Consider the following 14,719-nt stretch of genomic DNA (forward strand, 5'->3'; position numbering starts at 1 on the left):
GAGATGAAAAAAAAAAAAAAAACAACGTCGTCTCGGGTCCGCCGAGGTTTCTTTCTTCCTCGCGAGAAGTGGCAAAGGCTCCCTGGAAACCTGTCGCGGGAGGGGGGGCGGGCGAAGGAAACGCAGGTGGCAAGCGCAGGTCTCGCGAGAAGTGGAGCCACGGGGGTCTTCCCGAGAGGGGCGGAGGCCCGGAGGCGCCGCACGTGTGGCTTCCCGCCCGAGCGCAGGGGCAGGCTGCCATCCAGGTCGGTTTTGAAGTTGGAGTCGAAAACCGTGGAGATGCGGAAGGATAACCCGCCCTCGCTAGTGCCCCCGGCAGCCCGCGAGTGGAACCTGCCCCCTAACGCGCCCGCCTGTATGGAACGGCAGTTGGAGGCTGCGCGGTACCGGGCTGGTGAGCAGAGACACCCCCCCCCCCCCCCGGGCCTGGACACGACCTCGCCCCGACCCCGGGGCGCCCCTTCCCGGACCGATCCATCCCACCCACTCACCCGCGTGCCCCCCCTCCCCCGGCTCCGCGTGGCCCCTGACCCTGCCCACGTTCCTTAGAGTTGAGGTCCCGACGGGCCCGCGTGCGCCGCGGGGCCGGTCACCATGGAGACGGGCGGGGCCTCCCTCCCGCCGCCCCCCCCCCCCCCCCCCAGCGCGTTCTGACAGCCTGTGCCTTCCCACTCTGTAGACGGGGCGCTTCTGCTGGGGGCCTCTAGCCTGAGCGGCCGCTGCTGGGCCGGCTCCCTTTGGCTTTTCAAGGACCCGTGTGCCGCCCCTAACGAAGGCTTCTGCTCCGCCGGCGTTCAGACGGAGGCTGGAGTGGCTGACCTCACCTGGGTCGGGGACAAAGGTATATTGGTGGCTTCGGATTCAGGTGAGTCCCTTTTCCTCTCACTTTTCCGATTCTGGTAGAATGGAGATAGGTTGGGTTCAATCTTTGAATGCCCCCAAGTAGTGATAGAGAAGCTGATAGTGTTGTCTCCAAACTCGAACTCTAGAGTAGGTAGAACATATCATTCCAAGGTTCTATATTTGTAGGAAAAAAAAATTGGTTACACATTTAAAAATAGATTGTCTTCCTCCTAACTTGTGCAGCCCAAGCCAAGTAATAATCTTGATTTTTAAAGGTTATACCAAAGCCAGAATGTAATGTCTTCCTGTTTGTCCCATTTTCTTAAAGAGTGTGTATGTGTATGCGCACACGTGTGTGCATGTCCATGTGCCAGTTCTGGGGTTTGAACTCAGGTCCTGGATGCTGTCCCTGAGCTTTTGTGTTCAAGTTTAGCGCTGTACCACTTGAACCACAGCCCACTTCTGGTTTTATGGAGGGGGGTGTGTGTTTAATTGGAGACATGAGTGTAGAGGACTTTTCCTGCCCAGGCTAGCTTCAAACCATGATCCTCAGATCTCAGCCTCCTGAGTACCTAGGATTACAGGTGTGAGCCACAAGTGCTGGGGTTAAATATATTTGAGTGTCAAGCTAAGCAAAGTAGGTTTGCTTTTATTTTTTTTTTTGGTCGGTCATGGGGCTTGAACTCTGGGCTTGGGTGCTGGCCCTCAGCACTAGCTCAAGGCTAGTGCGCTCTACCACTTGAGCCACAGTGCAACTTCCGGTTTTGTGAGTGGTTTATTGGAGACTTTCCTGCCCCAGCTGGCTTTGAATGGTGATTCTCAGATCTGAGCCTCCTGAGTAGCTTGGATTATAGGCATGAGCCACCAGGGCCGGGCAGGTTTGGCATTTTTTAAAAAAGAATCATCATTTCAAAGTTACCAGTGCATGGAAGTTGAAAAGTAGAATATTAAAGATTGAGTCTGTAACATTTGCATGCTAAGACTTTGCAAAACGTATTGAACTGACATCTGTTTTACAACTACTTAAAGGTAATTTAAAGATGATTTTGAAAAACATTTGTTGAAGTATTTCAGCATGTAAGTGACTAAACCACTGGGATCTGTTAACATTACTAGATTGCTGTAGATTTCATTCTTTCCCCAGGAACTGAGGTTGTAGTGTTTTCACCCAGGAAGCAGAGTAATAAGTTTTACCTTTTTCTAGGAGCTCTCAGACCTGCAAACTTGTCTGAACTGTTAATTGGAAACAGTAAGGCAGTGTAAAACCAAATGGTGCCAGGTGCTGGTGGCTCATGCCTATAATCCTAGCTACTTGGGAGACTGAGATCTGAGGATCACCATTCGAAGCTAGCCTGGGCAGAACAGTCTGTGAGAATCTTATCTCCAATAAACTAGAGAAAAAGCCAGAAGTGGGACTGTGGCTCAAGTAATAGATTGCTAGCCTTAAGCAAGAAAGCTCAGGGACAGTGCCTCAAAACGGAGTTTAAACCCCACATCCCAAAACCCCCAAAATAAAAAAACAAAACCAAATGGCTTGAGAGTTAGCTAAATCCTCTGCTGATGTGGACTTTGTTTAATGACAGTGGCTACTTAAGGCCTATGAATGAATTCCTATCTTGATATAATCTGAGTTTTATTTTCCCAACAGGTGCTGTTGAATTGTGGGAGCTGGATGAGAATGAGACACTTATTGTCAGCAAGTTCTGCAAGTATGAGCATGATGACATTGTGTCCTCCGTCAGTGTCCTGAGCTCTGGCACACAAGCTGTCAGTGGTAGCAAAGACTTCTGGTGGGTCCTTGCTCTCATGGCTCCTGTCTCTAGGCTTCCTGGGGGTTTCTTTACTCTCATCAACCTTATTAATATTTTGAGCTCAATATAAGTACCTAGCTGTTTACTAATAATTATGGGATATTTAACAATCCATTAGGAGGCAAAGACATGGGAGGGGTTGGTTATAGGAAATTCTTCTTGGAACAAAACATTTTTATGTTTTGTTTCTTGTTTCTTTTTGCTTCTTAGCATCAAGATTTGGGACCTCACTCAGCAGACGGTACTAAATTCATACCGAGGTGAGTAGTCTTTCTTTTTTGGTCCTAGCTTTAGCTGTTTTTTTCTCCCTGTTCAGCCCTTTAACTTTGCTTGCCTGTAGAAGCAGCAGCTCCACATTTCCCTGCCTAGGAATTTTGTTTTATTTGGCATACTACTGTCAGGTTCCAATAGCTACCCCTTGTCTTTCCCTCAGTTTTTATTGATGGTCTTATATACCTCCTCAGCTACATTCTTAGAGACATTTTGTTGTTGTTGTTTGTCATGGGGCTTGAACACTGGGCTTGGATGCTGTCCTTGCGTTCTTCAGCTCAAGGTGAGCACTCTACCACTTGAGCCACAGCGCCACTTCCAGTTTTCTAGTGGTTTATTGGAGATAGGAGTGTCACAGTTGTGCCCGGGCTGAACCATGATCCTCAGATCTCAGCCTCCCGAGTAGCTAAGGATTGGATTACAGGCATGAGCCACCCACTGGTGCCCAGCTCTCAGAGACATTTGAAAGATTGAACTTAGTCCAACCTGTACCACAAGTCTCCATTTTCATGTAAGCCACACTTCTACTTTCAGATTTTTCCTGGTTGACTTCCAAGATTTCTCTGCCCAAGCTGGCTTTAAACCTTAGTCCTCCAATCTCAGCTTCTTGAGTAGCTAGGATTACAGGCATAAGCCACTAGTTCTAACTGAAAGAGAATTATTAGAGAAATTAATTTGTTTAACATTCTCAATTCTCAGAACCCCCTAGAAAGTCTTTATGTGCAACTTGGAAGTTTGTGTGTTCTTATATGAGAACTGCTCTAGAATAATGTAGTTCCTGCATTTGAGGAACCTTTTTATCATTATTATTATTATTATTTTAGGTCCCATGGTGGTGCCTGAACTCTGGGCCTGGGCGCTGTCCCTCAGCTCTTCAGCTCAAGGCTAGCACTCTACCACTTGAGCCACAGCCCCACTTCTGGCTTTTTTCTTTTTGCTTATGTGGTGCTGAGGAATCGAACCCAGGGCCTCATGCATGCAAGGCAAGCGCTGTACCACTGAGCCACCTTCCCAGCCTCACATTTGGGGAACCTTAATTGCAAATTCTTTCATAATTCTTATTGAGCATCCAGTTGCTACTGTTCTGTCTTTACCAGTTTATTTTTTCAGTAAGCTTTTTTAGGTTTTACAGCTGTCAACCTTTTTTCTTACATCGTTCTAATCCATAATCTGTTTGTAGCAAAATGTGTTATATTGTGTCATGAGAAGAGACCTCACCCCCTCCCTCCTGCCTCTTGATTTTTTTTTTTTTATCTAGGCTTACTTATAGCATCCTCAGTCTCTTCTCTGAAATACTTCTCTCCTTTACAGCTCATGCAGGGCAAGTCACCTGTGTTGCTGCCTCTCCCCACAAGGATTCTGTGTTTCTTTCATGCAGTGAGGTGAGATGTAGCCCCTTTTCTCTAGCATGCCTCCATCCTCAGTAGGCCAAAATCTCTGTTGTAGAGATTTGGCTAGTAGCTTGTTGCTTCTTTGGACTGGAACCCTTTTCTTGTTCCTTCTTCTAGGACAATAGAATTTTACTCTGGGATACTCGCTCTCCCAAGCCAGCATCTCAGATGGGTGAGTCTGAAAGCCAGTGTGGGAGAGTAGTACTAGGAATCCACCTGGGAGTGACTTTCTTTGGCTTGAGTCAAAGCAGTTTTTAGGTGCCTGGTTGCTGTGATCTCTTTTCACACTCAGGCTCTGCTAGACCTATACTGTGCAAAGAATACCAAGAGGAAGAGCTGGACAATTTGCTGTGTATAAAGCTTCACAGAAGGGCTAGTATTACCATTTTTATGTTTTGTGTTTGAAATGTGCTTGTAACTTATAACGATAAGTGGCAGGAGGCTGGTGGATAAATATCAGTAAATGGGAAGCTACTGCTTTGGTAGAGTTTAGGAAACTAAATGAAGGACTTCCTGGGATTTAGAGGAACTGCTTTTTGTGTATGTTTCAAACCTCCCTTCTCTCCTTGGCAGGTTGCAATGCCTCTGGCTATCTTCCTACCTCCCTAGCTTGGCACCCTCAGCAAAGTGAAGTCTTTGTCTTTGGTAAGACATGACAAATTACATGTCAGTAAGGAAGGGGAGGATAAGGGAGAAAGAGCTAACTCCATAGTTCATATGTTCTTGCTACTTGGTCTTGTCCACCTACTTGGGCACTAGGTCAGTTGTGCTAGTTTTAATATATCTTTGGAGAACATGATGATATTTGGGGAATGGGTAGAAGTCATTGAGCAAATGTTTGCCACATAAGGAATTCTATTGTACCATGTATAGGTATGGTACTATTGCAATAACAAAGCTGTACATATGGTAATGGCTTGTGGCTTAAAATCCGTTACTTCATCCATTTCTTTAGTTTCCATAGTCACCTAATGATTTATTGCTCGTACTCTGCAAAAGTGGAAAGTGATGCTTGGAATAGTCAATTTGTCCAAGCTCACACTGGAATTTCAGTTGAGGTCTGCCTGGCATTAAAGCCCAGGCTCTTAACCATTGTGACGTATTCTCTGTTTTTGTGCAGGTGATGAGAATGGGACTGTCTCCCTTGTGGACAGCAAGCATGCAAGCTCTGCCCTCAGCTCAGCTGTACACTCCCAGTGTGTCACTCGGCTGGTGTTCTCCCCACACAGGTACTGTTCCTTGTCACCGGGATCCTGGTGGAGATGATGGGAAAAACGAGGGGAAGCATCTGTGTGCAAAGCATTCGTAATTAGATTATTCCTTAAAGCCAGCAGTCTCCAGTTGAGGTGTCTTGAGAATCATTTGACTCCTTAAGACTAGGCCTTAAACAGGTTGTATGGGCTCTCTGAAAATGGTTATAATTTGGCTTCATTTCTGAACAACACTCAGCACCAGGAATCTTTATTGTTGCTAAATTGGATAGAAGGCTGGGACGGAGTGCGTTTAGGTTGTCTGAATTATTGCTGTGAACCTTTTCTTTGTTCCATTTCCCTCATTTGTCCTTAGATCTTTGTGCTTGTAGCCAGACCTTAACCTAAAGTGACTAGCGGGCCCCCTTCTCTGGATCAGTTTACAGTGGGCTTTAACCTTTTACATCCTTCTCTGCCCTTTTCTAGTGTTCCTTTCCTGGCCTCCCTCAGTGAAGACTGCTCACTTGCTGTGCTGGACTCCAGCCTGTCTGCGGTGTAAGTTTGAAGTCCTATGATCAGGAATCAGGGAGGGGGAGTGGCTTTTCTTTCTTTTATGGTACTGGGCATTGACTCCAGGGTCTGGTGCTTATCAGTGCTCTTTAACACCTGAGCTATGTCTCTGAGAGTTCTCTGTTAACTGAGGGACCTGGGCACTGCAAATAAGTGGGTGTAGATGAGCTATATCTACCTGAGGTTTTGATAGAGAAGAGAGGAATGTGAGTGGCAGGTGAAATTTCTGTGTAGTATTCCAGCTCTCTCCCACAAAGGGGTAATCTTAACATGTGCTTCATAGAGAAGCACAGATATGAAAGGCAACCTATTGGACAAAAGGCACTGGGTAGAAGATCTCAGTTATATATGTTTATTTGCCACAATTAGCTGTCTAGCTCTGACCCACATACTACCATCTATGGCAGTAAAAGACAGGATTGCAAGATTGATAACATATACTGTGGGTAGCTACATTGCTGTCCTGGTGAAATGTGTGTAACATAAGCAGGGCTTTGGATGTTAGATTCTCTTTTTTCTTCAGGTATATTTTTTCTTGTTGTCTCTACCATGCCAAACCATGCCCTCTTTCTTTTAGGTTTAGAAGCCGAGCCCACAGAGACTTCGTGAGAGATGCTACTTGGTCCCCACTCAATCACTCCCTTCTTACCACAGTGGGCTGGGACCATCAAGTCATCCACCATCTTGTGCCCACAGAATCTCTCCCAGCCACCGGATCCGAGAATGTTGCTGAGTAGATTAGATTTCATACACACACAACAAGACAGCCACCTGTGAGCACCCACTCCTTTAACCTCCCTGTCAGTTTATGAGAACACACAGGAGCCTGGGACAGGATGTTGGCCCTAGATCTCTGCAGTTCATAGGTACTGTTTCTCAGCCTGCAGGAGGCTGGATTCTAGGATCCTCCTCACAGGGAGGAAAAGCTTCCTTGAAAATGGATAAGTACGTGTGTGTAAGTGCATATGTAAGTCTACAGTTTTTAGTGTGGGCAGAAGGAATAAAGAAATCCTCATCTTCCCCACCCAGTGCTCTCTCCACCCCCAAAAAATGTTGGTAGAGGAATTTTATGCTGTTCATGTAGCTAGCCCTGTGGCAAACTGGCCACGTCAGGGCAGGTTATGGGATGTGTAGGCATCCTTTGGCTCTTGCAAGCAGCTCTGTGCCATTCATAGATGGGACAACTTTTATTTTTTTAATAAAACTTAATACAGCATTACATGGAAAATGCTTCCATTCACAAATATCCAGTCTACCTACTTTGAGGAAGAGGAGGACACACCTACTATTCAGCTAAATCAGAAATCAGTTCTCTGGCTGAATGACTAGTTTGGATGATACATGTATAGTGTGTGAACAATTCACTTGTCTCCCGCTCTTTGGCAACTTGTATATGAGAGAAGACTTTTTCTGTGCTAGATTCAATAGAGAAAAGTTCAGCGTTGATGAGATGAAGTTAGAAAACTGACACAGAAACCTGTCACATTGTCTCTGATAGCAGCCTGGGGCTTTACTTCCTGACCCTGGGACCCATTATGGGTAATGGAAGTCTGAATACTGTATTTGGGCTCCTACGGGTTTAAAATCCAACATCAGGGAGAGAAATAGAAACACTGGTTGCTGAAATAAAGAGCAGGCACTGATGGCCTATCTCTTTTCCATTGAATCTTTTCCATTGAAGTCTTCTGTGTTATCACCTGTTACACTTGGGTGAGTCATCAGGGTGTTATCTTATAGGATAGTATTTATACTTCCCAGTTGCAAATAACTGGTTAGAACTTTTTGTTGTTGTTATAAAGGTGATACACAGCAGGATTACAGTCACCTAAGTCAGGTAAAGAGTACATTTCTTTTTGGGCAATGTCCCAGGTTTCTACCCCTGTCTCCACCCACAAGTTGTACAATTAATTTCCAACATAATGTCTAGTGAGTACCACTGTTGCATTTGTTCGCCCTTTATCCCTCCATTTCTGTACCCTCCCAAAGACATAAATGAACAAACAAGACAAAAAGAAAAAACTACAACAAAGAAAAAAAACCTTATTTTCATTTTGATACATATTATTTTATATGATCAGATGCACATAAGCAGTGCACCTTTGTGTTTCTCTCTTAAGAGTCCTTGGTCTCACAGTATGTGAATGTCTTGTATGATTTACCATGTTCCAGTGTATATTAGATGTAGCTTCTGTTGACCTTGGATTAGAACTTGTAAAAATGAACATGTTCTTCAGTTGTGTGCAATGCCCACAGATCTAGAAGTCTTAGGTCAATTTCTGATTATATTAAAACTAGAGAAAATTGTTTATGTACTTTTAAGCTTTGCAGATTAGATAAAAATAGCACATGAAAGGAAGTCAGTTTAAAAGAAAATGGGCAAAATATTTGTCGGTAGTTTGCACGTTCCCTTTGAAAGTCATGAACTCTTCACAATTACCCTTGAGTAAAACATGGAAATCTAGTTGTCCAGATTCCCAGAGTTGGGAGTTGGAGGTGTATAGAAATGACATCTCCCATTGTTCTTAACTAGAACTTTATGGGAGGGAGGGAGAGGGGTAAGAGGAATTGCTCAAGTTCTGCTTCTCAGAAGTAAAAGTTTATGCTTTGTAGTCACTTAGAAAAAGGAAAGAGGACCTGAGATAGGTAGGTAGGTATATAGTCCTTTTCTCCTAGGCTTGAGAACAGCACAGGAAAACAAAACAAAAAACAACTCTGAACTAGGTAAGACACTAAGGTGGTTAAAATGACACCAAAAAAGGTGTAGTCACTTAGAAAAAGGAAAGAGGACCTGAGATAGGTAGGTATTTTAAGTTTGCATAGCCCTTTTCTCCTAGGCTTGAGAATAGCACAGGAAAACAAAACAAAAAAAATCCAAAAAACAACTCTAAACTAGGTAAGACACTAAGGTGGTTAAAATGACACCAAAAAAGGAAAGCATAGGTTTTTTTGAAGAATATCTTTTAACCCAAAAGATTGACATTTGATCAGTCTGTGAATGAAAGTAACTCACATCTATTAATGACAGTCCTGTAAGGCTAATCAAACGTACAGGACTGACTGGCACAGTTTTGGGTGAGAGTGCACCTTGAAGTGCGCAAAGAAATAAGAACAGGCAACATCAAAATGATCAGGAATGTAAAACTGCAGAGTGATTAGCTAGGTCTTTGGCCTATAAAGTGAGCACAGATTTACTAATGATGGAGCAGTAAAAAAAAAATTTTGTTTAAAAATATGTCTTGTATTTAATTTCACTGGTTCAGATGTCTGAACATTAGTACATTCATTTCCAAGCTTTGTATTTGAAATCCATTAGCCTGTTCAACTACTGTTCCACTACTGATGTCTGCTTCACTCAAGTCTAAGAGAGATCACTTCTGAGTAATGCTTGGAGCCACATGGAATACTCGTATCAGCTTTCAGGTGGCATCAGTCATTGGGCTGAATCTCCATGCATCTTGTGTGTCCCACATCACAACTGGAGACTAGTCCCTTAGTTAACAGTCTACCAGTATACCTCCTACCTCATAATCCTGCAACATTAAAACTCTGAAATTCATTACTTTGAACCTCTAGTCATGTCTCCTTGTACAGTGTGTTAGGAAGGACAGGAGATGGAGTAGAGGTGTTGAATTTACAGCCCTTTAAAGTTGATTTTAAAAATATGTTTGACATGTCTAGACCTGAAAGTAAAGGGCTTTCACTTTTTTAAGTTATTAGATTTAGACAAAATGAGTAATACCTTTTATATTTTCTTTATACTTTAGTAGTAGTTGGGCTTAACTTTGAGTCTAAAAACAACGTGAAAAAAGACTTGTTCCAAAATGTAGTTATGTAACTTTTTAGCACATGAAAAGTTCTGGTACATTCTGAAAAGCTTTAAGGCATGGAATCAGAATCAACATCAGAATCAACATTTGGGGACTGGAAAGGCGGCTCAGAAGTAGAATGCTTGCCTTGGATGCATGAGGCCCTGGGTTCGATTCCTCAGCACCACATAAGCAAAAAAAGCCAGAAGTGGTGCTTTGGCTCCAGTGGTAATGTGCTAATAACCTTGAGCTAAATTGCTGAGAGACAGTGCCCCCAGGCCCAGAGTTCAGGCATCACTACCTACAAAAACAAAACAGTATCAACACTTGGCAGAAGCTGAGGTGATATTATTGCAAGTCACCATTTGTAGTGGGCTGCTTATTGCCAGTCTGTCACACAGTCACTAAAAACAGATTTTTTTCTGGAAAAGGGGAAGCAAGCTTGGTTTCAGTCTCAAGCCAATTACAATTTCAAGAACATCAGCCTATACAATAAACACTTTTGGAAAGGTCAACAGGGCAAGTGCACCAATCTTGGACCCCATATACATTTCTTTGCTAAATTTTTCATTAAAAAAATGGGTTATTAGAGACTTGGGGCGGGGGAAAGAGGAGCTTGAACTCTAGGCCTGGGTGCTGTCCCTCAGCTTTTTAGCTCAAGGCTAGCATGCTACCACTTGAGCCACAGTGCCACTTCCAGTTTTCTGGTAGTTAATTGAAGATAAGTCTCACGGGCTTTTCTGCCTGGGCTGGCTTTGAACCGCGACCCTCAGATCTCAGCTTCCTGAGTAGCTAGAATGGTACCGGTGGCGTGAGCCACTGGTACCCAGAGAAACATTTTTATATGATCACAGGAGTCATGAATCAGGATGAGGAATAAATGAGTATTTGGGGAGGAGAAATAAACTCTCAAGTTGTAAGGACAACACAATCCTTGCTCTTACCGTTTTTGACACCTGGCATATGTATGTAAGGAATGGATCATTTGCTCAAGGCTAGCACTCTACCACTTGGAGCCACAGCTCCACTTCTGGTTTTTGAGTGGTTCACTGGAGGTAAGAACCTCACGGGGACTTTTCTGCCTGGACTGCCTTCAAACTGTAATCCTCAGATCTCTATCTCCTTAGTAATTTACCAGTGTGAACCACTGGTGTCCAGCTGAAAAAATGCATTTTATCTCTGCAAGTTAAATCACCTTCACATTCTATAGTCTACAACTGGTCTGTTATAAAAATCATCTGACACTGGCTAGGCTTAGAAATAGAAGCCAGTGTGTCACTTCCTTGGTTGTGTATTTACTCTGTTTATTCATTATAAATGCAGACCACTTGTTTCTGTGAAGACAACTAACCATGAATCCTTCACTCATTTTGTAATAAAGCTTTAAATTTTAAGTCTAGTGTTAAAAGTTTAGTGGTATGCTCTCAAGCTTGTGTCATAATAAAACAAGAAACAAAATCTATGAAAGCCTGGCTTTATAATGAAAGACATTTTCTGGGACATATTAATTACCTAAACGCATTAAATAAGATAGAAAATATTTTAAAAATCCTGTTGGGTGCTGGTGACTCACACCTGTAATCCTAGCTACTCAGGGGGCTGAGATCTGAGGACTGGCTCAGCTGGTACAGAAAAGTCTGTGAGACTCTGATTGCCAAAAAACCAGCAAAGAGCTGGAAGTGGAGGTGTGGCTCAATTGGTAGAGTGCCAGCCTTGAGCAGAGTAAGCTAAGGAAGGATGCCCAGGTCAAGCTCCAGTACAAGCATGCAAAAATTAAAATACCCTTTACACACAACTGTGAATACCCTTTACACACAGGCTGGGAATATGGCTTGGTGGGAGAGTGCTTGCCTAGCATGCATGAACCCTGGGTTTGATTACTTAGTACCACATAAACAGAAAAATCCAGAAGCAATGCTGTGCTAGCCTTGAGCAAAAATGCTCAGGGACAGTGCCCAGGCCCTCAGTTCAAGCCCCAGGACTGGCAAAAAAGAAAAATGTTTATACCAAATACTAGGAAACCTTCCATTTAAAGATGTAGTAGCTGGCTAGAAAAGGCTCTTTCAAGTTAACCCCAATCTGCATGTAAGCAATCTTTTCCAATTCATCTGTATGAATATCATGAAAGATTTGGTCAAATGTTTTGTTAAAAAATAAGATACTTCAAAGTAGGCACCAGTGCATCATGCCTGTAATCCTAGCTATTCAATTAGCTGAGATCTGAGGATTACAGTTCAAATACAGTAGGACAGGAAAAGTCTGAGAACTCTGTCATAAGTAGAGCTGTGGGCTCAAGTGGTAGAGTGCTAGCCTTGAGGGAAAAAAAAAAAAAAAAAAAAAAAGCTCAGGGACAGTGTCCAGGCCCTGAGTTCAAGCCCCATGACTAAGCAACAACAATAACAAAGCCAGACACTTTTGTCTATGATCTTGCATGCAGCTAGGTAACTGGTAAAAAAAAATATGAGAAAGCTATGCTTTGTGAGAATAGGTTAAGCACTAAGGAGTGGTATCTTCTGAGTATGCAGATGGCTGTGTAAAAACAAAAGGCATTGGTTGTGATTTCTTTTGGCATCAAAAACTCAAAAGGTTTGTGAGCAGTGACATGCAACACTAATTTTGAACATACCCTACATTCAGCAAATTACTATTCATCATCTACTATTCACACAGAGCCATTGTTGCTAACTCCTCAGCAGGTCAGCCCTGAGTGCAGCAGAGGACATTTCTGGGCACCTATTGTTACATCTTGGCAGTCTCAGCATCATCATTCACTTTTGCAGATAAGGAGAGATCAGGTCTGAGAGTTGCCAGGAACCCCGTGATAAGGTAGAAGCCCAGAGAACTGACTCGGGAGCAGGTACCAGAGATGAAGACTGGCAGGCAAACATAGCTTCTGTGATGGGTACGGCATTGACAGCTAGGACCCTGGTGGTAGTGTGAGTGCAAGGACACAAACCTCATGAGATCTCAGTCATGGAGGTTGAGAAGTAAATAGAGGCAGGTGTTCGCTGTTAAGGAAGTCTTTAAAGAGAGCCAGTAGAACCTCGGGTTGTAAGGTAAAAGACTGGCAAGATTGAGGACACAGGAAGTAACTGTGGACCAAAGCACAGTAACAAGAATTAGTGCACAGAGTTGGAGCTGGGAAACAGAAAGCACAGATTGGTCATCTAAGCAATGGAACACATTGCCAAGCCTGAGCCAGTGTTGGCCTCAGGAGGCTAAATTATCTTCAGTCAGGTTAATAACCTACAGGAGGAGTGTGGAACAGACCTGTTTTGTTTATACTTTACGCTAATATACATATATGTGCGTGCACGCGCACACACACACACACATATGCTGTATGTTTGCACACATACACAGATAGGTTCTCAGATGTCCAACTTATATGCAACGGATTCCAGAGATTCATGACACATTCTCACCATTGGCTCATGTACTGGCTCAAGACATTCATAAAGAGTCAAGTTTTTGTTTTTTCTTGAGAAATAAAGTGTTCTGCCAGCATTAGTCTATTTCCTCACAGGGCAATACTAGCAGCTCTCACCTACCTCTGTTGTCTCCTGACCAGAAGCTTTATGTCAGCTGATAAATATCATTGAGTTTGAATGATTATTTCTCTAATAAAGTAGCGAGGGCACTATTTTTTCATATCTATGTTACCTGTTTATAGGAGCTGACTTGGAGTGTCAGCATCTGAGTTTGAGAGACCTGCTCATTGGACATCCCTTTTGAAATTCCTAAAAACAGCTCTAATTGTACTCTTACATGTAAGATTTTTTTTTGACAGTCCAGGCCCTGAAACTTAGGGCCTGGGTTCTGGCCCTGAGCTTCTTTCACTTAAGGCTAACACTCTACCACTTGAACCACAGTACCACTTCTAGATTTTTCTAAGTATTTTATTGGAGATAAGAGTCCCATGGGCTTTTCTGCCCAGGATGGCTTCGAATGCTGATTCTCAAGTCTCAGCCTCCTGAGTAGCTAAGATTACAGGCATGAACCACCAGTGCCTGGCTGAACTAAGTACTGAGGCTCAAACTCAGAGCCTGGGACTTGTCCCTTGGTGTTTGTGCTAAAGGATGGTGTTCTACCACTTGAACCACAACTCCACATTTGGCTTTTTGGTTTCTAATTGGAGATAAAAGTCTCAGACTTTTCTGCCCAGTCTGGCTTTGAACAGTGCTCCTCAGATCTCAGCCTCCTAAGTTGCTAGGATTACAGGAGTGAGTAAGCTTACTGGACCAACAATTTTTTTTCATAAATCATCTGTTTAATTCCTTTAAAATTGTCTGAAGTAATTGAGAGCTGTTACCTCCATGTTATGTGAAGAAGCTGAAGCTCTCAAAGGCTGAGCAAGTTGTATGGGATTTTTTACACTTCTAGATGGTGACAGAGTTTTAAACCTTGGACTCAAAGCCTGAAGGCAATGCAGATGCTTTCCAACTTTCTATTATACTGCTTGCCAACCTATGACCTTAGAACAATAGATTTACTGCTATCATATAATATTTCTCACCCTCTCCTCCAATCCAATCATGAGGGACTGAGAACCAAGAAGTGGGACTGAGAACCAGGCAGAGCATAGAAATACAAGGCCATTCACGGTCTGCCAGTGGGAATCCAGGGCTGTGGCTTTGTTGGATCTCAGAGTTACTACTATTCTGGAGGAGGGAGGACAGATGGTTCTGGGGTCACTGTGACTCCTGTGAATCATTGAGGTGTGTGTGTGTGTGTGTGTGTGTGTGTGTGTGTGTGTGTGTGTAACTGGGCTGTGCCAATGCTCTACATGGGTCAACTCCTTAAAGAGGCTCTTGCCTCACAGCTGTCAGACCACAGAG

At 43.5% G+C, this 14,719-nt stretch overlaps 1 protein-coding gene across 1 annotated transcript; it reads left to right on the plus strand.

Annotated features, from left to right (window-relative positions):
- The first annotated feature begins 3 nt into the window (after positions 1 to 3).
- Positions 4 to 7,723, plus strand: Wdr77 (WD repeat domain 77). The gene is made up of 10 exons (XM_042677065.1): positions 4 to 394; positions 680 to 865; positions 2,492 to 2,633; positions 2,865 to 2,914; positions 4,236 to 4,306; positions 4,433 to 4,487; positions 4,889 to 4,960; positions 5,436 to 5,544; positions 5,992 to 6,060; positions 6,653 to 7,723. The coding sequence occupies exons 1-10, from the start codon at positions 4 to 6 to the stop codon at positions 6,810 to 6,812; spliced, it is 1,305 nt and encodes a 434-aa protein (XP_042532999.1). The 3' UTR covers positions 6,813 to 7,723.
- Positions 7,724 to 14,719: the final 6,996 nt, after the last annotated feature.

This window comes from Dipodomys spectabilis, unplaced genomic scaffold, assembly GCF_019054845.1.
Source record: "Dipodomys spectabilis isolate Male_0828 unplaced genomic scaffold, ASM1905484v1 ptg000002l, whole genome shotgun sequence".
Classification (NCBI taxonomy): Eukaryota; Metazoa; Chordata; class Mammalia; order Rodentia; family Heteromyidae; genus Dipodomys; species Dipodomys spectabilis.

Excerpts from the sequence above, each read along its gene's own strand:
- Wdr77 (XM_042677065.1), top strand. The coding sequence starts at position 4 with ATGAAAAAAAAAAAAAAAACAACGTCGTCTCGGGTCCGCCGAGGTTTC. Across the intron at positions 4,488-4,888 it reads CAAGCCAGCATCTCAGATGG|GTTGCAATGCCTCTGGCTAT; the intron begins GTGAGTCTGAAA and ends TCTCCTTGGCAG. Across the intron at positions 4,961-5,435 it reads AAGTGAAGTCTTTGTCTTTG|GTGATGAGAATGGGACTGTC; the intron begins GTAAGACATGAC and ends GTTTTTGTGCAG.